This window comes from Aethalodelphis obliquidens, unplaced genomic scaffold, assembly GCF_003676395.1.
Source record: "Aethalodelphis obliquidens isolate GAN/ISIS:26980383/991018 unplaced genomic scaffold, ASM367639v1 scaffold11, whole genome shotgun sequence".
In the NCBI taxonomy this organism is placed as follows: Eukaryota; Metazoa; Chordata; class Mammalia; order Artiodactyla; family Delphinidae; genus Aethalodelphis; species Aethalodelphis obliquidens.
Window position 1 is genome coordinate 22101207 of NW_020837955.1, and position 24355 is coordinate 22125561.

The window sequence follows — 24355 nt, forward strand, 5'->3', positions numbered from 1 at the left end:
AGATTTTGAATGTTAAATAGCAATTTCCTCATTAGGGGCACATTTACAACACAGGAGTTTAAAGAAAAATGAAAGCGTTTCAGAGATGATCTTCAAAAGAAATCCAATAAAAACATCTTCAGGTGAATATCCTTGAAGCGCTTTCAAAATCTTGAGTGTTTTTAACAGGCAGCACTAATGGAAGGTCTTTATTTATTTATCTTTAATGTTTATCAGAGTATAGTTCATTTATAAGTTGTGTTAGTTTCAGGTGTACAGCAAAGTGAATCAGTTATACATATACATATATCCACTCCTTTTTAGATTCTTTTCCCATATAGGCCATTACAGAGTACTGAGAAGAGTTCCCTTTGCTGTACAGCAGGTTCTTATTAGTTATGTATTTTATATATAGTAGTGTGTATATGTCAATCCTAGTCTCCCAAGTTATCCCTCTCCCTGCTTATCCCCTGGTAACCATAGATTTGTTTTCTACATTCGTGGCTCTACTTCTGTTTTGTAAATAAGTTCATTTGTACCCTTGTTTTTAGATTCCACATATAAGCAATATCATAGGATATTTGTCTTTCTGTGTCTGACTTCACTCAGTATGATGATCTCTAGGTGTATCCATGTTACTGCAAATGGCATTATTTTGTCCTTTGTTATGGCTGAGTAATATTCCATTGTATATATGTACCACATCTTCTTTATCCATTCCTCTGTCGATGGACATTTAGGTTGCTTCCATGTCCTGGCTATTGTAAATAAACACTAATTATTAGAGAAATACAAATCAAAACTACAATGAGGTATCACCTCACACTGGTCAGAATGGCCATCATCAAAAATGTACAAACGATAAATGCTGGAGAGGGTGTGGCTAAAAGGGAACCCTCCTACACTGTTGGTGGGACTATAAATTGGTATAGCCACTATGGAGAATGGTATGGAGGTTCCTTAAAAAACTAAAAATAGAGCTACCATATGATCTGGCAATCCCACTGCTGGGCATATATCTGGAGAAAACCATAATTCGAAAAGATACATGCACCCCAGTATTCGTGGGAGGTATTTAAATAGCATGTAGCTGGGCTGTGTCTCTACACCTATAATGATATTAGTGGCTTGATGTAAAAGTTGTTAGTATTTGAAATACTTCCATGAATAAACACAAAACAGTGATCTGATCATGAAGTAATAATATTTAGTTGACCTTTGTGTTGAACATCTGTGTCCCATTTCCCATGCTTCTGGACTTGGGGAGGCTCACGATAGACCCCTCAGTCATTCCGGTGCGGATGCATACCTTGAATTTCAAGGCTGTTGAGATCCTCTGGGACAATTTGAGCGACAGGAGTCATGGGCCGGTGGATAAGGACTCCTCTCTTCCTGAGTCAGGAGGGCCTTCTGAGCCTTATCATCTCCATAGGGTCCCCAGTAGAACTGAGCCCCAGTTGCTTATAATAACGACCAGTTCAGTAATGCACCTTGGGATGGCTTTCCCTTCCTCCTTGTTTCCTGCTTCCTAGTTCCACCACTCCTGTTCCCTAGAAACATTTCTCAAAAATAAACAAACAAAACCCAAACAACCCGCCCGAAAAAATAAACTACCTGCACAAAAGCCCTTGTCTCAGGCCTTCATTCTGGGGGGAACCCAACTCAAGACAAATTGGAAAGACTCTCTCTTTGAGTCCCTGCTGTGCATACAGGATTGTAGATAGGGTGGACTCTACAAGACAGAAAGAATCACTCGCATCCCTGGATAAAATTCCTCAATCCAAACACCCATTCCCAGGCCTTCTAACTTTTCAGGGACCTGGCTTATTGCTTATCCTTCTGTCCCCTCTGCCTTAAGCTTATTCATCCCTCTTTCCGACTTTCCATCAGTGTTTAAATATTTTAAAATATCTACCATCCTTAAATTAAAACAAAACAACAAAACTTTCTTTGAACCCCATACTCCTCTCTAGAAATGACCCATCTTTCATTCACGACCAAATTTCTTGAGAGCACTCTACCTTCATTATCCCATTTTCTCGTTTCCTTCTCTCTTTAACCCACTTGAGACTGACTTCTGCCTCTGCTACTTCCTTGAAATTACCTTTGCCAAGTTCATCAAAGACATCTTTGAATGGTATCTCGACAACACCACTCAGTAATGATATTCATGGACTCGTCTGCAGCTTTGGAATCTCCTGACTGCTCCTTCCTCCTTGAAGCAGCCTCTCTCCTTCGCTCCTTTGATAATGAGCAGTCCAGCTCCTCTCCCTACCTCTTCAGTCTCTTCTTCTTCCTCTTCTACGGAGGTTCCTCTTCCTCTGCCCACCTTTTAAGTATTTTCTCTGAGAATTTAAAATATTCTCTCAGAGCCCTCACTGGATTCCTTTTCTCTGCTCACGTCCTGCCCTCTCTCTGATCAATCCCTCCTGTCTGTTCCTACAGCAGAACATCAATTACAAACCAGATGCTGATGATTCCCCAGTGTCTCCTGCTGAGACAGAGTGACTCCTGGGAGGGGCTCTGTATTTACAGGATGTCCATCAATCCTTTCAGCATAGCGATCTCTTCACTCTATTCAAAACTTTGCTGTGTCTATCTCTAATAAATGATTCCTGTTTGCTTCTTCCCAAGAGATCTGCTGAGGCTCCATGGAAGTTATAATGCTTGTTGCTTCCTAGGCCAAAATAGCAAGGAGTGTTTACCCTTAGTCTCAGAGAATTGTTCTGTAATTAGCTACGTATTGGAACCTAAGTATTTGCCTTTCTGGTAGTACATGGATGGGTATGTCTGGTTTAGGGGTGTCAGTTTTGTTTTTTTCTCATTTTGTGTATCACCTCTGAGTAATTGGTAATAGCTGCATAGAAGACTGTGTTATCATGGTTCAGTAGGAAAGGCTGCTTTTGTTAATTAAGTGTCTCCATGGGCATGGTGGGCAGTAGCGGCATGTCTCCTGTGCAGTGCATCTTACAGGAAGAGTGGCACTCGTAGTGTTTCGTTATCCAGGGGCCTCATATTGTTAGATGCAGCTTGGGCGTTCTGGTCTAGAAGGTGGTTATGCTTTCCAGGGACCACAAACGTTTCTGTATTCAGCTCAAAGGCATGAGATCAGCCACACAACTTGCAAATCTCTTCCGCTGTTTGGAAATCTGCAAGTTCCTATTTCCAAAGCAGTGATTCTTCAGAATGTTCTTTCCACCTAGCCACCCCACCAATCTTTACCCACCCATCAGCCAATTGGAAGAATTGTTGTCTTTGTCGGAAAAGGACCTCACGTTTATTTAGTGTCAAATTTATATCTGGCATGTGTGCATCTTACTTTTTTTTTATTCTACTTTATCTTCATAGGATCTCAGTGTGGTACATAGCATCATCTTTATTTTTCAAAGGGGGAAGCTGAATTTCAGGACCTTTTAGAGAATCACCCTTTGTTGTATAGCTCAGTAAATGTCAGCATGAGGAGGATCTGACCTCAGGGCTGCCTGGGTTCATAAAGGATGACGAAAGAAGACAGTGACCCATTTCTCATTCATTTCCCCAAGCTGAAGACGCTCACATTAGCACTGAATAGCTGGTGTTCCCAGAGCTTCTCCAGATGACTGTAAAAGTGAGAAGGGCAGATGCTGTCCCTGTCTTGGTAGATATTCGGGGCAAGAAAGCCTCACCGCACTCCTTGCTCAGTGAGCTGTTTGTCAGGATCTGTTTCAGTTTTGTTTCAGATCAGAAGCTTTTGCTCAGTCATTAACCAAAGAAAGGCTTAATGGAATTCAGTACAATGTAATCCTGCCCGCACCTCTGAGAGCTGTCCCTCAGATACACTAAGAGGATTATTCAAACACTCATCACTAAGGCCAAGGGGGGTGAGTGGCAGCATGGCTGATCATCATTCCCATCCCCAGCTCCGCTCTTCTCGAGTCTTCTGCACTTGCCTTACAGCTCTCTGTGCTCGATCCAATTTCCATGATGTGTTTCGGGGCATGGCATCTCCTGTGTCCCATTCCAGGATGCAGAAGAGCCGTTGCGTCATGACCCGATCAGGTCTCCCTGTTCTCATTCTCTTCCAAGTTCCAGCAAGTCCCCAACACCCACTCTGCTAAGCGCAGCTCCCAGGAGGATCCCTTTTCTGGGGCCTCCTATTAAAGATAATTGTATTGTAAAAACAACAGTGCTGATAATGAAGGCAGTTGGGCTGTTGACTGAGAAGCAGACTATTAAGTCCAGTTCTCTCCCCATTACCATTCTAACTAGAATATACATTTCAGAGGTTCAGCTTTTAAAAATTTTAATTGTTCTTCCTTTAACTGCATCACTAGCTAATGGGGTAAACAGACATTTTGGATTTCTGCAAGAAGCTTTTGAGACTAGCATTCTGAAAGCCCTCGTGGTCAGCCAGAATAAGGTCTTCTTGGAGATTAATAGTGGCAGAGCCATGGCTAATCAATCAAGTTGATTTAATTGAACACTTACTATATACCCTGGGCTGTCTGAGACAGAATTGTTGATTGGTTGATTCATTCATTCAACAATCATTTATTGAGCACTTAATATGCTCCTATTACTGTTCTTAATGACAGGGATATAATGGTAGACAATACTGACAAAGTGTCTGTCCTCATTTTTTGTTCAGTTTAGATGTAGAGGTAGGACTGGAAGGCCTGACAAGTCTCCATGAGTGACGCTCAAAGCACCTAAGATATGCAAGGCTTCTTTCCAGAGCGAGGGAGACCCATGAGGCATGATATGATCAGAACATTTCCTGGAGAAGGCAGGGCTCAAGCCAGTTCCCAAAGAAGGGAATTAACTTGAGGAGTCCAACTTCAGGACTAGCCAGTGCTCCAAAGAAGAGAGACCTTTAATGGCAGGAGACAGTGTCCATGGAATGGGGTAGGCAGGTGGGGGAGGGGTGGCAAGTATTCCTACGTTGCAGCCTGGTATCACTGTAACTCACTCTGTGACCTTGGGCAATTAACTTTCCTCCCTGGAGCTCAGTTTTCTTATCACAAAAGGAAAGGATGGCATCCAAGTAGAGCTTTCGAACTTTTTGTTGTTGTTACTGCTCTTAACAGTGGGAACCACTTTTCAGACAGCATTGTTCAGGGAATTCCAATATGTAAAACAGATGCAGGTGGAATGGATCTAGTTTAAGAAGGGTGAGGGACTGTATCAGCTCCCCCACCCACCCAGCCTCCTCTTCACCTTTTTTTTTTTTTTTTTGCGGTACGCGGGCCTCTCACTGCTGTGGCCTCTCCCGTTGCGGAGCACAGGCTCCGGATGCGCAGGCTCAGCGGCCATAGCTCACGGGCCCAGCCGCTCCGCGGCATGTGGGATCCTCCCGGACCGGGGCACAAACCCGCGTCCCCTGCATCATCGGCAGGCGGACTCTCAACCACTGCGCCACCAGGGAAGCCCATCCTCTTCACCTGTTTATGGACACTCTCAAAGCATTGCTGTAGAATTCTAGAATAGAATCCAGTTTGGAAGGCAGTGGGCTGTATGACTCCAGAAATTCCCTTCTCATGCTAAAATTCCATAAGTCTGCTCACTCTATGGGGCAGTCCATTGAGTCAGACGTGTAGAGGGGACTGTTATTTGGAAGTATTTCTCCAATGTCAGAATTAAAAAAAAAAAAAGATATTTGGGATGTTGCTAATTGCTCAAGAGAGTTGCTGAATCATTCTTCCCTTATTTCCTTTCACATCCATTTACTGAGGGCTCAATATGGAGATAATGCAATAGATCAAAAATTAAAAAGCAAAATCTAAAAGTTCCTGCCATGGGAGGGTTTATAGTCTAGTGAGAGAGAGAGAGAGAGAGAGAGAGAGAGAGAGAGAATACATAAGCTAAGCAATGAAGAAGAAAAATGATTGCATACTGTGAGAAACCTATGCAGAAAGAAGCATAACTGAAAGAGCCAATAATAGCAAGGAGGGGACTTCATTCATTCATTGATTCCATCAGTACCTCAAATTTTTCCAGAGTTACTACTAGTCACAAAGCATAGGGCCCCACTTTGGAGATTTTATAGTGAACCCAAGACAGACCCAGTCCTCTTCTCATGGGAGTTTATGATTTAGATGGATTCTCATCTCTGATAGTTACTGGGAGGCAAAAATAAAATAATGTAAAAGCATAAATTAAGATAAAATTGTGTGCGTGTGCGTGTGCGTGTGCGTGTGTGTGTGTGTGTGTGCGTGTGCGTGTGTGTAATATACCCAGATTTTGCTTTTGAGCCTGGGACACGTGAAGTATTTTCATGACAGGCAGATTCACGCACCCTCTTCCTAAACTGGGAGTCAGAAGGTCTGAACAGAAATCAATTCCTGCAATTTGTTCTTAACTTCTTTCTCCTTAGCCGGGATTGATTTTTGTCTTTGTGATCAATGGCAAAGAGAATAGCTCCATGGCCCGAGCAGCTGTTCAAGTGCTTGGTCTGGTTAGCCCCACATCCGACAAACAGAACTTTAGAAGCTGATTATGAAAGGAATAGGATGAAGATGCTTAAGGGATGGGCCTGATTACCACTGCCTTCCTGGTGAACAAATGCCTGCAGGTGTGGGATAAGGCAGAGGGACACCCTGCCATCCCCAGTGGGTAGAATAGAGCATGGTGACGCTGGGAAGGAGGAAAGCATTGGGATTCGCTTCCTGTTTACCAACCTGACTCTCTCTTTCCCTGACTCCCTTCCCTTTAAGCTCTTTCTTTTTCTTCCTCCTCCTATTTCATCCTTCCTACATTCGGAACTGCAAGCAAAACATCTGTTGCAAAAAAAAGAAAAGAAATTGATTGGTTCTTCTCTCTCTCTGTTTCTTGGACTTTAAAATTGTCTGATTCTTTAATCGCCGTTCTCTCCTCCTCCTCCCTTGTTTCCTTCTAATCCAGCTTGTGTGTAATGGGAGCGTGAAATTAGACACTTCCCCTGTCTCCCTCTAGCCTTGGAACTTCTCCAGGCCGGGCAAGATCGCTTCCACTTTCTCCTCTGAAAAATGTTTTCAGAAGGAATGCACACCTTGTGATAGCGTGTGGTGGTGATTCCACTGAATGCAATTAGGGTGGAGAGGGGGCCATACCCAAGGCCTTCTGTCTTGTTCTCCAGAATAAATGCTTGCCGTTTTACTGCCTGCCCCAGGCGGCGACCGCTTCCGGATTGCAGTATGGAGAAATCATCCAAGGGCTCTTAATACGATTGTGTTAATTATTTCAGGGCACTGTGTAACTGCTTCTTAGGTGTTCTTTGTGTATGTGGGAGGGAAGGCGTAGAAGTAGTGGCTTTCTTACTTCCTCTGAAATATCTGATATGAGTCCTTATGAAGTGGATTGAACATACCTCTTCCATGTAAGAAACAGAAGTTTCTCGGCATTTTCTTGGTTAAAGAGTTGTCCTCAGCCTTCCTCCACAATTTTCACCGCCTAGCTAATCTTCTGTCTTACTGAGTAATCTGTAGTTCTTGGAGAATCAATTATACATAAAGAATCAGCTGACATTTGTTGAGTGGCTAGTATGAGCTAGGCATATTATTAATGCATTTAATTGTTATGACAGCCTATGAGGTAAGTCCAACTCTTACCACCATTTCACAGAAGACGCACAGAGCGGTGAAGTCATTTTCCAAAGATCACACAGCCAGAGCAGAAGTTTGCCCTAGGCAGCCTGACACCAGAGCCTTCTTTCTCAATCTCTGCTCTTGTTCTGCTCTTTAAACGAGAAAGAGTCATGACTTAAACTTTCTTGTTTGCCTGAGTCAAACTGGGTCAAGAACTGTGTAAGGGGCAGTGAGTGGAAAGCTTAGCACAGAGTAAGTGCTTACAACATGTTTGTGGAGTCATTGAATGACCACGAAAGAAACTGGCCGCACAGAATCTTAGGAGATAGGATTTAAAGAAGACATTCATGCTGAGGAGACTAGGACCCAGCAACTGAAGGGATGAGGAACACAGGGGTGTGACATTTTTGAGTCCCTACTTTGTGTCAGGTGCACGCTGGGCCTTATGATATGAGGGTGCTTATGTGTTTTTAGATGAAACTGAGGTGCAAGAGCAGTTAAGTGCTTTTCCTACAGAGTCGTAATTGCCAGTAGGGCTGGGGGTGGGGGTTGGGATCCATGTCTGGGTTTCTGTTCTGAAGTTCTTTTCAGATTTTCACAACAAAGAACTAAGTCAGTAAGCCCAAAAGGTACAGAAAGATAAAATCCCTCATAACCCAGCTGTAACTCTTGGATGTTTTCTTGAAGCAAAACTACGTTCCTGATGTGAACCACCTCTGCAGAGGTAAACAAATAAAATTTTAATAAGATTATTGAGCAGTATAGTGTTGCTTTCTTATTGCAAATGTCAAGTGAAAATGAAGCAGAGTGTCTATGTCAGATACTGAATGGCAAAGGCTCTTAATAAAACCTACTACACACGCCCACTGTTTCTTGCCCTTCCCCCAAAGTGCCTCTTCTGGAAGCAAGCAACCCCCAGTGAGCCACACACTTGGATCTCCCATCCTGCTACCTTTCCATCTCTGCTGGTGATCTTTTTCTTCTTTCAAGCTCCATCCCCACCTTTTCTCTCCACGTGTCCCTTTGGTGTGTAGGATAGTTCAGCGGTGACCTGGTTTCTCCAGTCTTCTATCCTCAAATCCATCATCCCATTCGGCAAAGAGGATGTCCTTCAGTATGAGAATCCCCTCTCCTCCTAAGGCAGTGGGAGTGTAAATAACACCTGTTTATTCACTACTTATTACCAGGTGTGTGTGCAGTTACGTGAGTGTGTGTGTGGAGTTAGGCACACATGAGCTGAAATCCCAGTCCAACCCTTTGCCAGCTGTGTCACTCTGCCATCTCTGTGTCTCAGTCGCCTCATCTATAAAATGAGGTAGGATGAGGGTGGACTTCACAGTGCCAAGCACTGATTCTGTTGTAGTCTAGAAAGATCATAAGTTGTGTCAACTATTGTGGTTCTGGGCTGGGGCGTTTCTCTGTTTTATATTTCTTATCCTTTGCCCTGCGCAGGGCACCATAGCACTGGCATTCATCTTGTATTATCATTTGTACACCTTACATGTTTGGCTTGTTTTTACAAGGAAATGGTGAACTCCATGAGGTCACAGCCCCACGACTCCTGTGATACCTGACACGGCCTGGGCACAAAAGTGCTAAGTATTTGCTGATTGATTGAGAAATGTAACACATAGTCGAATTGGGGCCAGTATCCCTAATGAGATGTCTAAACGTGATTAATGTTCAAGGGACGATGTGAATTCGGCCAGACCTTTAATTAATATGTGGATTCGGCAGTGGGTGGGGAAGAACATCTTGTAATGTGCTTCTTTGTTTCCCACAGGAAAAGCATGACCTGGTTTTCCATGCTGTGGTGTTGCCAACCACTCAAAGGAGTATTTGATGTAAACTCACGACCCACTTGTAAAAATCCATGCAATTATCTCCACTTTGTGTTTTTCTGATCTTGACTTGGTGAACACAGACCGAAGCAGCCTGGCAATTTGAAAAGAGCCTTGGGCTTCAAGTCAGAAGTTCTGAGGTTGGCTTTGAGCCTTACTTTTTAGTAGCAAGGTGACATAATGTGGCCTGAATTCTAGCATGGGGATATCATTAGACCTCCTTTGCGCTCCAACCAAATGAGATTCAGTCCAATAATGAGAACTGATGGCATGAAGTAGAATACAAATATGAGTTATGACATGGGTGCCGGATACTAAGAGATGGTTAACTGGGAACAGGACACATTGTCTACCCTCGAAGATAATACAGTACAAGAGACCTAAGATGTTCCCTCTTCCAGTAATTCAGGACAGCGGCTGATAAGTGCAACGAGAGAGCTACAGACAAAGAGCCCTGAGAATCAGAGGATGAAAAGCTGAATTCCAGCTGGGAAATTGGGATGGGGGAGGACTCTTTAAGGAGGTAGCTTTTGATGTAAGCCGGTGTGAAATTCCTTAATGCTGGGATTTGTGTCAGGGTGAATCCCTCCAGGTAACTGGTCTTAAACTAGCTATTCTTTGGAAAGGCTCTGCAGTAGACACTTTAGATTTTTTCAGGGTTGCAGAGTGTAGTGGACATTGTCAAAATTTAAAGACCCAAGTTCAAATCCAGGCTCTGCTACTTTGGAGCTGAGTGACCTTATGCATGTAAATTAACTCATCAGTGAAGTGGGGCTGCATGGTATCTCTCCTCCAAGGTCATTGTGCATGAGGGCGGACAGTGCATACAAAGTGGTGAGCACAGAGTTTGACTCTCCAACAGTGACGCTTCTGCTGGTGGAGGACAGGACAGGCATGACACAGAGAGTACAATGGGGAAGCCCCAAGAAGTAGCAGAGTAGCAGTTGGCATTTTACAAATATTCATGGCTCTCTTGGGGAGGTGACAGTGTTTTCTGAGAAACAGCTTGACAGATGGTTTAAATCCGTGCACTGCTGTCCCAAAACGAGGCATGCAAATCCCATGTTGGCAAAGTTTTCCTGTTATATCTAGCAGCCCAGGTATCTCCAAGTCTGTCTGGAAATCCCATGTCCCAAAGAAGCATCCCTGCTTCTCTAGAAAATTAATGGCTTTGTTTTCCTTTCCCTTTTAGGATCTTTAAAATATCTTGCACATATCAGTAAAATTAGTCATTCTCAAAGCAGCTATGTGCACCTGCCATTCATCCCGTGTGGCTGAAGACACATCTGATCTATAGCTCTGCCCATCCATTTCTTGCTTTTCTTCTCATATTCTGTATTGCCTCTAACCTTTCAGTCTGTAGATAGCTATAGCCCTACAGACTATCTAGAGCTACTGGCCCAACGGCAAATGTCAACGCCCCAAACAATCAATAGAGTGGGCATATGTGGGTCACCAGCTTGATTTCTGGACTGTGGCTGCTATAAAAACCATAGACAGAGTGGTTTATAAAAGCAGAAGCTTATTTCTCACAGGTTTGGAGGCTGGCAAGTCCAAGATGAAGGAAGATTTGGTATCTGGTAAGGGTCCACTTCCTGGTTCATAGACGGCTATCTTGTTGCCATGTCCTTACATGTTAGAAGAAGAGAGAGCTCTCTGGGGTCTCTTTTATAAGAACACTAGTCTCTCCCCAAATCCCCACCTCCAAATACCATCATATTGGGGATTACGTTTCAACATACGAATTTTGGGGGGGGACACAAACGTTCATTCTACAGCAACTTGTCAGTGGGAATACTTCTAAAATCTTTGGGTTCCTGGGTATACATACAGGTCAGTCATAACGCCCTACTCATTGTATTTGTAAAGCAATTTATAGTTAACATGAACGCATTTTATTATCTCATCTCATTTACTTTTCTGTAAGAGAAGGATAATTATTATTTGTTCCGTTTTCATAGAAAAATAACCTTGGAACTCCAAGAGACTAGTCACCATGCCTAAAATTGCATGTCTGGTACATGATCAAGCTGAAACTAGAATCACAGATGTTACAGATAGTGGGATCTTCTACCTTTCTTCCTTCTTCTCCTTCCCACTCTTTAGTTTTTGTTTTCTGAAATTCTGGGATGTTATAGAAAAGACAGAGCCTGGCTTGGGAAGATTTCAGCCAATTAATTGACCTCATAATGTCTTCCTGTATAAAGGAAAAAGGCTATGTGATATCTCAAAGAGAAAAACTTAACTAAGTGTAGGAAGGCTCTATAAGCTTGACTCCTTGCAATATCTTTTCTAGCCCTTTCTCAGTTCGTCTTTTACAAAACCATATTAAACTCACAGTGCACAAGAAACAGGGACATTTGTGAAAGAGGAAGCAGGGGAGGTGTTTTGATAGGAAGTTTTTACATTTGTCTTTAAGGTTTCCATGGGTAGTGTTTCCTTTTTCTGTGAAGCTCTGGCATCCTGATCTAGAACTCGACATAGACTGTCTCTGTTTTAGCTTTTTATCTGTTATTATATTGACTGGGAGTATTCGAACGCTTCCAAATTTTATACTCCAGGATGACAGTTCAAATCCATATCAGTTCTTTTTTTATTGTTGCACTTATTTTCTTTGCCTTTTTATCCCCCAACAAGACTAGCAGAGGAAAGACAATGAACTTCCATTTTGCAGGGTCAAGTGGGCATCCCAAGAACTTCTTCCCTTCCTTTTAAATTGTAAAAGCTAAAACATGAAGATAAGACTTGCAGCTGCTTAATGGTCAGATCTCTGGCACAAAACACGTTGACTTTGTGGTCTCCATAGGTGGTCTTGTCTACAAAGTCATCCTTGCTGAGGGCAACAAGAAGAATTTCAGTGTTCTATTCCTGGTCGATTCTGACCAGGTAGCCCATGTGGCAACCCTGACACTTTCTGAACAGCCTCCAGCTTACATATAAACTGTTGCCATGGTCAGTCACCCTAAGTCCTCTAAGACATTAGACTGATACAGGCATCTGTGCCTCTAGTTCAGCAGGGACAGATAATATGCATTGAGTACTTAGGATGTGTCAGGTATAGGGCTAAAACTCTTTACATGCCATGGTAGATTCATTCCTCATGATAACGTGTCATTAGGTAGCCTTAATGTCTCCATTTTCCAGAAGAAAAACTTGGGAAGGCTAAATTACCTGTTCAAGGTCACCAAACCAGCAAATGGCAGAAGCAGGATTCAAACACAAGTCTGGGATCCCAGCCAATGTGCTAGAATGCTTAAAAACCAGAAGAGTCTTCTTTGAAAATATGTAATTGGAAACTTATCAAGCCCAGCTCCTTTATTATATTTGAAAAAACAGCCTCAGAGAGTCAGGCCTACTGGTTCTTCTTGTTTGTGTGGTCTAGATCTAGACATGGTCTTGGTCCCATGCTTTTCTAACTCATCACCTTTTCTCTACCTTACTAGCATTCCCCATAGGCAGTGAAGGCCCCAAGAAGTCTCTTGGCAGGACTGGTGAAAGTGGAAGTTGATTTGTCAGTATTTTTTGGCCAATAGTGCGCTGGCAACCTCAGTGCATGTCTTCCCTCCAACACCGGCCCTACAAGCACACGCGTGCGCGTGCGCACACACACACACACACACTCACACACATCCCTCATACAAAGAGGGAGAGAGCAATATTGGCTTCACATCAACTATCTTATCCCACATCTATTCTTGGTAAAGCTATTTTGGGGCTATGTTAGGGGCCCGATAAAAAATTTTATGGGCAAATCTGTTTCAAAGAGGTTCAGCCTCAGCAGGAGTGCTGTGGTAGGCATTAGATCCACTCTTTCTAGAAACAGGCAGATAAAACTGCATATTGCATTAATATCCCACAGCCTCTGGGACATAAAACGAGCAAACACCAGTTTGACAAACACTAAATTCCGCATCAAACAGTCTAGCAGAGGAGACGGCTTGCTGATAGGTGTCTTGTTCTAAATGCTGAACACGGGTTTGATTCAGACACATAGCGTAGTGTCTTAGCAGAGCGCTTTCAGAAAATGAGCTCAAGATGACGAGACGACATAACCTGCCGTGTAGAAGCCATCCTGACACTTAAAGCTGCATCTAATGAGACCCATGGCTATTTATTGACTCCTATGGCCCGGTAGTCAGAAGCCTGTTTCTTTGTTCTTAAAGAAGAAATATGATCTTTAAAGGAATTATGTAGGTGGAGAGGAAGAGAAAGGCCTAACCACATCAAGACTTATTTTAAATAATCTGAATAGAATTAATGAGCAAAGAAATTGGAAAAGTTAACTGTGCATCATAACACTCCGCTGTTCCCTCTCATTTTTTAAGGAGGAGGAAACAGTGCAAGGGCTGCGTGAGAAATAACTAACGTATGCCTATAAAGATGGTCATTTCTCTTGGCTTGGACAGATTCTTCACATCGTACTGGACCCAGCAAGGTCCTCTAGCTGGAAAAGCTTCTAAATGTCACTTCCTATGAGGGCAGCAGCTCTCGTGTGAGCTGAATTTAGCTGTGGCCTCTCCCATTGCAGAGCACAGGCTCTGGACACGCAGGCTCAGCGGCCATGGCTCACGGGCCCAGCCGCTCCGCGGCATGTGGGATCTTCCCGGACCGGGGCACGAACCTGTGTCCCCTGTATCGGCAGGCGGACTCTCAACCACTGCGCCACCAGGGAAGCCCTTATTCACCAGTTTCAATAGCAGCACTATTCACTCCTGTGTAACAATAGAGCATTGATTTCTCAGGGCTGGGAAATTGACATGAACCCTACCAGAGAAAGATCTGCCTTGTTGGTGGGCATCTTATCGAGGAAATTGAGAACTGAATGACCTGGGATCCATTCCCTTCCATAGAGAGGTTTGGAAACCTCACATAGTCTGAGGGACCAGCATAAACTTTGCAGTCAGATAAACTTGGGTTCAGATTCCAGCTCCACCAGTTACTTGCTGTGTGTCTTTGAGTATGTTGTATGAGTTCCCTATGCCTCAATTTCTCCTCTGACCGTAAAGCAGAAAGCTGGTACGTACAGAAGAATAGTGCTTGGTATTTAATAAATGCTCAAAAAACATGATATTATTGATACTTTTACCTTGTACTAATAATAGTTTTAACAATAATAACAGTAATAATTATTGTGGATATTGAATAGTATTGTGGATCTAAAGCACTCATCACATGATAGATATTCGAAAATATTAGTTTCTGCTTCTCTTCTCAGATTACCTGTGCCCAGTTATGAATTCTAGAGACACTAGAAGTTCTCTTCTATCTATGGAAGAAGCAGGCTCGATATGACTCAAGGCCCTCTGGTTCCATTTTGGGGGGCAAATTTCTCTCTCTCCTGCAGGGCAAGTCATCATCTAGAAGCAAGGAGAAGTGACAAAAATATAGGAGATGTCAGTTTAGACTTGGTTACGGCAGGCGTGGGAACAAGTCAGCAGAGACAGATGTGTTTAACGGCCAATGTATTTGTCCAAAGGAATCATTTTCACTGGCCAGGAGCCCAGTTAAACCTGTAAAATGGAAATCCAGAAAATCAGCTTAACGAGCCAGTCATTAGTAAGGAAGAGGCCCAGCTAATGCTGTGTTTAGCATGACTGATGGTCCCAGAGCAAATAATTGGATGACATCCATCAAATGTAAAATAAAAGGTGTCACTGAAAGGGAAAGTAGTAATAATCTCTGGGATTTACAGTGCCAGCAAATTTGCTTGTAAGGAAGAGAAAAGTTCATCAAAATAGATTAATAGGCACTAAACTTTATTCCTTCCTTGTGTGATTGCCAGAGAACCACACAAATAATAGCGGAGAGGCAGCAAAGGCACTAGGCTGGTATCATTCCAGCACTGGGAGGACTCTGCTCCTAAGGGGGAATATGCTAGAACTTCTGTTTGGAGATAAGCCCCTGTGACCAGCAGGGACTGGGCAGGGATGGAGTTCTTCTCTACAGCCACCGTGTAGCCACTAAACGATGGAGAAAATCGAACTCAGAGGCTCTCTGTTTGAGCAAATGAATCACAATTCATTGTTCAGTCAGTAAGTATTGACTTCCTGCCCTATGCCTGCCGCTTTGGAGATGTGCTCATTCCTAGTTAAATTTTTAAGCATAGGCTGGAGTTGTACAGTGGCTGGGACAATGAAAGGTTGTATGATGTTGGGCAAATTAGTGACCTCTCTCAGCCTCAATGTCCTGACCTGGGGAGCATATATATATACATATATACACACATATATATATATATATATATATATATATATATATATATACACACACATATATCTCCTCTACATGTCAGGAATATATATATGTATATATATAAGTGCAAATGAAGTATAGTATGGTTTATAAACTGCTTACTGTAGCATCTTCCACGTAATATGCTTTCTCACTGCATGGTGATTACTTACTATTCCTGTTGTTTTTATTATCTCACTTCTCTTCTAAGAAGACATCATTTTTAAGATGCAGTGTCAATGTCATGGCTGATTCTCTGGGAATATGAGGAAACACAAACATATACACACAAGTCAATTACAGAGATTTAAAAAAATTTTCTTAAAGATGTTGGAATTAAGGAAATGTTACAATTGTTGACATGAGTAAGATGAATAGAGGATTTGTCTCAGTCACAGGAGGAGGAGAACAGGTTTAGAGCCAATCTTTACTAGGTTGATATTTGTCTTATCTTGGGCAAGTCATTCCATATCTTATAGACTCTGCAGGGTTGTCAGTGGGATTAAACTAGATAATTTATGTAAGGGAGGTTCTGGAGCGTGGTAGATGAACCCGATTGATGACAGTTTTATCATTTTTTTTATCATCATGCATCCACTGATTGCCTGCCGTGAGACCAGCATTACTTAGTAATCAAGAAGTTACACCCTTATAATAAGACATGGAGGGACCATTATAGGTATATGTACACCACAAGAGTGAATGTCGAAAGTGCTATAGAAATGGAAATAACAAAATTCAGGAGATGAGAGGAGGGAGAAGTTGTAATGAATCGGTGGCATCCACAACCCTTCCATGAACTCCGGGGCCTTACACTGAGGTTTCTGCAGTACAGAGAGTGGACGGCCAGGACAGAGGCGGAGCTGCAGGAGCCAGCTTGATGTCGCTGGGGGAGGCTATGGCATCAGAGGTACTGGGGAACCTCTGGGCTCCTTGGCCTTCGTGCAGCCCTTTAATATTTTAGATTATCCCATGGTAGTTCTGAAGTGTAATTCCATCTTCATGCTTTATTTAAGCAGAAACTCTCCCAGGTTGTGTGTGTGAGCTTCTGTGTGTGTGTGTGTGTGTGTGTGTGTGTGTGTTTTGTGTGTGTGTGTGTGTGTGTGAGAGAGAGAGAGAGAGAGAGAGAGTATCTGTGCTTGCACAGGGCCATACATGCATGGCTGGGCTGAGTTCCAGAGTCAGGTCAGCGGGACCCTATCAAGGGGACCACTCTGTTCTCCTTTGGCCCTTGGTAAGTTAGAAACCCCAGGGGGCCCTGCCTTGCTCTGTGGTGCTGATAAGAAGCCTGGTGGTGCTGTCATCTTGTTCCCTGTGGAGGTGACTGGGTCTTCGGGGGAAATGCTGCTTTTAATTGCTGACCTCTGGCCAGCATTAGTCACGGGATTCTGACCCTGGTCTAATTCACTCAGGGTGAGGTTGGTGAACTTCAGGATGTTCTGTGGAGAGCTGATTGTCAAGCACATGATGGGAGACCAGAGGATATATTTGGGGGTTTAAAAACTTCATCACTGGGTAAAAGGTCTTCTTGGGTGGGGATGATGCAAATGATTTAGAACTATGTCAGAGGTGGTGGTCATACAACATGGAGAAGGTTCTAAATGCCACCGAATTGTACACTTTAAAATGGTTAATTTGATGTTGTATGAATTTCACCTTAATTTTAAAAAGACTTTATTATCACTGTAAACACAAAATTCAGGGAAGTGGCTACATCTCAGAGGGAGGCAGGGGTCAGGACAGGCGAGGAGCACAGCGGCATAGAGGTGTATGTCAGTTGGCACTGAAGTTCTTGTTCTGTGCTGCTCCAAGTGTGGTCCCCAGACCAGCAGCATCAGCATCATCTAGAACTTATTAGAAAAGACAATTCTTGGACCTCATCCCAGACTGATTGAATCAGAGGCTCTGTGGGTGGGGCCCAGCAGTCTGAGTTTTAACGAGCTTTCTGGGCGATTCTGATGCATGCTGAAGTTTAAAAACTACTGATCTAGTTCTTGGGTTTGCAGGTACGTTTATATGTGTTGGTTTTATAATTAGAAATAAAACCAAATTAAAGAAGCGAATAAATAGGATAATGCCAGGACTCATGGTGACTGTGCTTAGAACCAAGGGTTATATTTTAATCTGATTCTATGTAGTTGAGATGTATTTAAAAAAGAAAAACAAAAGACTTCTCAGCAACTCATTGGTCTTAATCTGTCAACACCCCACCTGTAAGCCAACACGGAGCAATATGGCTTCAGAACAGATGTCTTATAAAAAAAAAAAAGTCTTGGAATACAAGATAAGAATGATTCTAATTAGAAAATAGAGACGTAAGGATAGCAGTGACCATCAGGGGGAAACCAGTCTCTCCTCTTGGTTCAAAGCCTAAGACTTTGCACCAAGGTTTTTCCAAGGCTCTGCCTTCACACTGACTCGAACATCTGTTCTACCTGGCAGCTTGTGGGGCCTGCTGTGTGGGCTTGCAATCTGCGCAGGTCAAGAGAGAGCCACGGGAAATGCCATCTCTTAGAGTGAGGAGCGATGGGTGGCTTTCAGTAGAGAAGTTATACGCCCCCTGCTCCCAGCAGCCGCTTGGGCGGGCACTAGGGTTGGACCAGGGTCAGGGGACTGGCCTATCTTCAGCAGGAGCCTGGGCTTCCAGTGATTGCTTCCTCAGCACAGCAGCCTGGTTGCTACTGTCCTCCTGTTATTTTCTCTGAGCAGCCTATGTTGTCTTCTCCTGTGAATATTAATTTCCCCTGAGTTAGGATAATTGGGCCGAGAGCAGCCACCTGCAGAGCTATGCCATGTTGGCGAGACTTTCCAGCAAGCCCAGGCCAGGGGACCCTTTCTTGGAGTGGTTTCCAGGTTCCTCTAAGAATCCATCTGTTGCCAAGTGAGGTTTCAGATGTTGACTCCCCCTGCCATGAGCTAGTAGAACTGAGACTCAGACGTAAGATTTCTGACTTTCAAATCCAGAGTTCTTTCTCTGACTTTTGATGCCTTTAATGAACTAACACATGGAAAGAATCAGTCAGTATCTGCTCAATGCGTGGATTTGTAAATAGGAAGGAAAATAATTGTGCTCAGAGAGGTAGTGAAATTAATTTCAAAGTAATAAGGCTTTGAGCAATAGTAATTGTTCAGATGCAAAACAAATTTTCTTTGACAATCATGTCATCATTGCAGTGGATGAAAAGCTGTTGAAAAAAAAAGAATATATAGATCACGGGTACAGCAGACACAGTAGCTTCTCTGTTTTCAGTTGAAAATATTTATTAAGTGTGTATGTATTCAGAACACCGTGACAGAGTACAGAGCCCCTGCTCTCACAGACATTGCCAGCCGCAGGGGAAGACTGTCGGAATTACTTATTGTCTAGGTGCTGTGCTACAGGAGCAACTCAGGGCACTGTGGGGTTGGAGGACCAAAGCCAACAGGGAGTATATTCCCTAAAAGGTTGTTACAAACCTACTGTGGCTGTTGGTGGAGAGGCTACTGCTTTCCACCGTGTGCCGTGATCCGTAGCTCCATCTGACCTTTTGTGTTTTCCCCATGATACAGGTAACAACTGGTGGAAGAGCCAGCTACTACGTGTCTTACCGAAGAGAAGCCTTCACTCAGATAAAGCTGCCCAAGTACTCGCTGCCCAAGGTACGCACCACCTGCTCCCCTGGGTCCTCTGGGGAGAGGCTGCCTTGTTGGGCTGCAGAAGGTTTGATCCCTGCCTGGGAGACAGCTGGCATTCAGCCGCACTTAACCACTGTGGGGTCTAGCCTCTGCTGATGTCGCTGAATCTGGGTTCTGTGTTCCCCTCTCAGCAGGGTGCACAGGCAAGAGCTTTGATTTCCTATGATTCAAACATCCAATATAATCTTGGGTCATTTCCCAGGACTGGTAGTGAAAGGAACACTAGCTTTGCAATCTCTTCTGAGGGCGCCTCCCTTTCACAAGGGCCTTATTGACAAGTAGAGGGCCAGGCTTAGAATGGTCCAGGCAGAAACCATAGGTAGGTAGGTAGATAGATAGATAGATAGATAGATAGATAGATAGATAGATAGATAGATAGATAGATGTGGACAGGTTAGTCTCATGGCTTTCTTGCTTTTCTCTACCCTTCAATGCTAAATATAAATGCACTGCCTGTATTTCCACTCCCTTCTGCCACTATGAGTAATTAAAAAGGAATAATTTACTATAAAATTAATATCAACTCATGACATTTTAACTCCTGTATTGGAAAATCATAAAACTTACTCTGTGGACCTCATCCCCTGTGAACAATGGCTTCTGGGAGGAGACAGATCTTAGAACCTCGGTATGAATGTGGGAGGGCTTTAGTTGCATCACCTATTAAGGCTGCAAAGAAGCAAAGTCTCAGGTTGGACACGTATCAAATGTAATGGTACAAAGACTTGGATCTCTAAGTTGGTGCTAGGAAACGTATCATGAAAGGCGAAATGAGTACAGAGGTAGTAGGGATTATGGGATAAGAAGGTGGATAACCACCTACCCCTGGTTGCTTTTATACTTTCACCTATTCATATAAGCATGCACATACCCATTCATTCATTTGTTCCTTCATTTATTCACCCATCGATCTATTCTTTCTTCCATTTAAGTTTTTACTCTGTGCCAGGCACTGAACTAAGCTCTGTGGTTAGAGTGGTAAATAAGATACACACGTTCCCTGCCGTAATGGAGCTTGTATTCTCGTAGAGAAGAGACACTGAACAAGCAACTGTGGGTGTAGGGAGTATTATAGGTACAGAAGTTCAAGGGCCATTGTGACATGATAGTTGGAGCTCACCAAATATGGGTAGAGAAGACGAGTTTCCTAAAGAAAGTGATGCTTAAGATGATTCAAGACAGATAAGGAGTTAACCCTGCAAGCAAGTGTTCGGGAAGCTGGTAGAAAATACATATACTGGCCCGATTTTGAGAGAGAGTATGGTTCATTTAACAAACTGGAAAACTATATTGAGAGACTGGGTTGCACAGAGAGAGGTGGAGAGGCTGATGAAATTCACAGGGACCATGGGAAGTAGCCTCAGGGGCCATGGGCGTTAATTTCTCATTTTCTCTAATGTCCCTGTGATTGGCTTTCTAGGCCCATTGCATAGGACTCCGCTTGCAGGATGTACCCATCAGATATTCTAAACCCAAGCAGGAAAGAGGTATCCCTGCTTGCAGAAGATGAGGAAGTTCATGACCATGTTCTTTCTAAAGGAGAATGACCCTTAGCGGCAACCTGGTGATTTCCATGGATTGGCCCAGGAAAAGAGTTTCGGGAACTTTCCAAACCACATTTCTCCATGTAGGGCTTATTTTGCCTCTTGTCTGTATGCCTGTTTTATGTATTTTTAAACTTCTCAGAAAAGCAAACAGTTTGCTCCCCTGGGCAATGTGGCTGCAGGTGGGGATAAATGAAGCCTGGCGTCAGTCACAACCCTAGAGCCCTCCATCACTGATTAGCAACCGCATGGCAGTTTACTGTGGTAGACTACCATCCGTGCAGCCCCTTCGACAGAACTTCATCCGGAGCAGCTTCTCATTAACATGAGGGCTGTTGTGAAAATAGCTGGATGGTTATCGATCCCCTTTATTCGTCGGCCTTGGCCGGGTTTTCATAGCCTGGGCCGAGGAGGTGAGGACGGAGTGGGTGGAGGGAGATGGGTGATTTCCATCGTTTAGAAATGGAAATGGCTTTTTTTTTTTTTTTGCGGTACGCGGGCCTCTCACTGTTGTGGCCTCTCCCGTTGCGGAGCACAGGTTCTGGACACACAGGCTCAGAGGCCATGGCTCATGGGCCCAGCCACTCCGCGGCATGTGGGTTCTTCCCGGACCGGGGCACGAACCTGTGTCCCCTGCATCGGCAGGCGGACTCTCAACCATTGCGCCACCAGGGAAGCCCCGGAAATGGCTTTTAAGCAAGTTGTTGCTGTTCCACGTTGTGCTGCAGTTGCTGCTGGGCATCTTGCTTAGAAACAGAAACATGGCAGATCTGCCCATCATCATGGCCCTCCCACCTCTACTCCCAGCTGACTGTGCAGAATACACTCTCCTGGGGCACTCCATGGCTTCAGAGTGTTTTGCAGGGAAGGAGATGAAGGGCATTAATAAAGAGTAACGTTATTAAGAGCAGCAGCCTTGTGCTGAGTCCTCAGTAACCCAGCCCCTGGGCATTGGGCTGGCGCTGAGTCTCAGGCCAATGGCCGTGTAGAGCACGCACCTGCGGAGGGCTTGGAGAGAGATGACAGAAGCCATGGCAGCCTCGGGGAAAAGGAGATGGAGCTCAAGAGCAGAAACCCAGGGCTTTCATTCCAGCTCTGCCTGCTGCTCATCTATGAGCCCAGGTCTTCTCATCTGTAGAATGGGCATCATAATACCATTCCATCTGGCAAAGTTGTAAGGATGCAGCAAATGGCTCATTGTTGGTAAAGTGTAAAGTGCTGGGCAAGTCTAAGCAGTGATTGTGTTCCAGGGGAAATACTACTGACGCTCTTAGCCTGTTGGGCGAGTTCCTCGTGGGGTGGGGTCGTGTCCCAGGCCGCTCTTGCTCTGCCTCACTGGACCCCTCTGAGTCTCAAAGACCTCCTCTTGCCTCTTAGATTCTGGACTTGTTCTTAACTTGCTACTCTGTCATTTCTGCAAGAGAAAAAATTGTTTCGTGTTGGTTTGTTTGTTTCTGTACGGAGCTCAGTTTGGTGGTAACAACGTTGAGCTTGACTTGAGCCCCAAGCTCCTGGAAACAGCAACATTTAAGAAATCCCCCCACCCTTCTGTGTTCTTGGATATGGCTTACTGCAAAGAACTCCCCTTCTCTTAAATGTGCCCCGTATTTACCTCTGGCAAGACCAGATTCCTGTTCTTTGTCTCGTAAATGATTCACTGAACTGTTTGTCCCCACTGACCAATCTGGACAAAGTGCCTGCTGATTTGACTGGACCAGACTTAAGTCTGGCTTTTCTCCTTAAGAGAATCGCTTGACCCTAAGGAAAACAATTTCCTGTTTAATTACTCCTTACCCCGCTCCCCGCAGTTCATTCTAGCCTTGCTTTACTTCTTCCAATACGAGTAATTCTCTTCTGCCTTCACTCTGAGGTGCTTGCAAATACTTTGATCAGAGTGTTCCCCCTATTCCAATAGTCTTTTCCAATCAACTCTCTCCTTACCTGAGTCTGGGTTTGTTTTTGACAGTAGAATACAGTTAATCCCACTTTGAATAATGAAAGAGAACAGGGGGAAATATGTTTTAGATAATTTATTATAATGATAATGACAGTAATGTTAACCTTTCCTTAATTTCCTTAGGAAAATTGTCCTTAATTTTTACATTTCCCCGAATACTGATTTATCCTTCCTTGCTGTGTCATGGCCTTTCTTCTTAAAGAGTTATCTGTAGTTTTAACCTGTTTTCTCATTTTCTATTCACTCTTGAACCTACTGCTAGTTGCCCTCAGCTCTCCCACATCCATCTCTCCACTGTCCCGTTAAAAATCTGCTAGCTGGGGGCTTCCCTGGTGGTGCAGTGGTTGAGAGTCCGCCTGGCGATGCAGGGGACGCGGGTTCGTGCCCCGGTCCGGGAAGATCCCACATGCCGCGGAGCGGCTGGGCCCGTGAGCCATGGCTGCTGAGCCTGCGCGTCCAGAATCTGTGCTCCGCAACGGGAGAGGTCACAACAGTGAGAGGCCCACGTACAACAACAACAACAACAGCAGCAACAAAAAAATCTGCTAGCCGTTGTAACCAGTGGCTACCTGCATGCCAAATCCAATTAGACGTCTCTACATCTTTATCTTTTGGCTTTTTTTTAAAACTCTCTGGAGTATCTGACACTGTTGGGGAAAAAAAATCCCCCCACGATACTCTTCGCTTTGGCAGTGTTTTACTCCTGGTTTCCTTTTCTGGATCCCCTTCCCTTGCCATCCCTGAAGTGGGGATGTTCCTAAATTCCCGTTGCATTCTTCATGGTTCCTGAGTGACCTCATCCCTTCTCTTCACACTGATGACTCCTATATCCACAGCCCCAGCAGATATCTCTCCATTAAACTCTGAACTATATCGTTAACTGCCTATTCGAGGTACATTCCCTTAAAGAACCCGTTTAACAACTGAGCTCAGAGTCTCTACCTTTTGGCCCTTATATCTCCTCCTTTTATTTACTTACTCCATTTATTTACTTACTTACTCCATTTATTTACTCAGTAAACTATTGTTGGATGTCTACCATGTGCTAGATACTCTGGTAAGCACTAAAAATAAAGTGACAAATAAGAGAGACATAGTGTCTGCCATCTGAGAACTCATTATAGTCTAATGAGAGAGGCAGATATCACACAAATAATTATAGAAGTGATTGTTAATTTTGATTGTAATGAATACTCTAAATAAAAAGCAGAAAATTTTGTTATTCAGGTATCTGAGATATTCAAGATGTGTCCTTCTCCCTTCTATAGATTCTACCTCCTTAATATCTCACAAGTTCATTTCATAGAGTTCTCATAGAGAATCTACTTCTTCAGTTCAGGCCCTTGTGCATTACTGCCTAGATGGTTGCGATGACCTTTTAAGCCTTCTCCCTTCCTTCTAGCATTGCCCCATTTAAAGCCACTCTTCACAATGCTTCCACATTGAATATTATCATGTAATGAACTTGATCATCTTCAACAAAATCTATGCATTAATTAACCAACTCTAATCCTCCCTTTCTCCTGCTTCAAATCTTGTGTCAGCTTTGTACTTCCTTTCAGGGTAGAACTTTGGTGTGCCGTACAG

At 43.8% G+C, this 24355-nt stretch overlaps 1 protein-coding gene across 1 annotated transcript in view; it reads left to right on the forward strand.

Annotated features, from left to right (window-relative positions):
- SORCS3 (sortilin related VPS10 domain containing receptor 3) overlaps nt 1–24355 on the forward strand; it is a 583600-nt gene that overhangs the window by 454144 nt on the left and 105101 nt on the right. The window contains exon 8 of the mRNA XM_027112540.1: nt 19142–19231. Within this exon, the coding sequence (XP_026968341.1) occupies nt 19142–19231 (90 nt within the window). The remainder of the gene's footprint in view (nt 1–19141; nt 19232–24355) is intronic.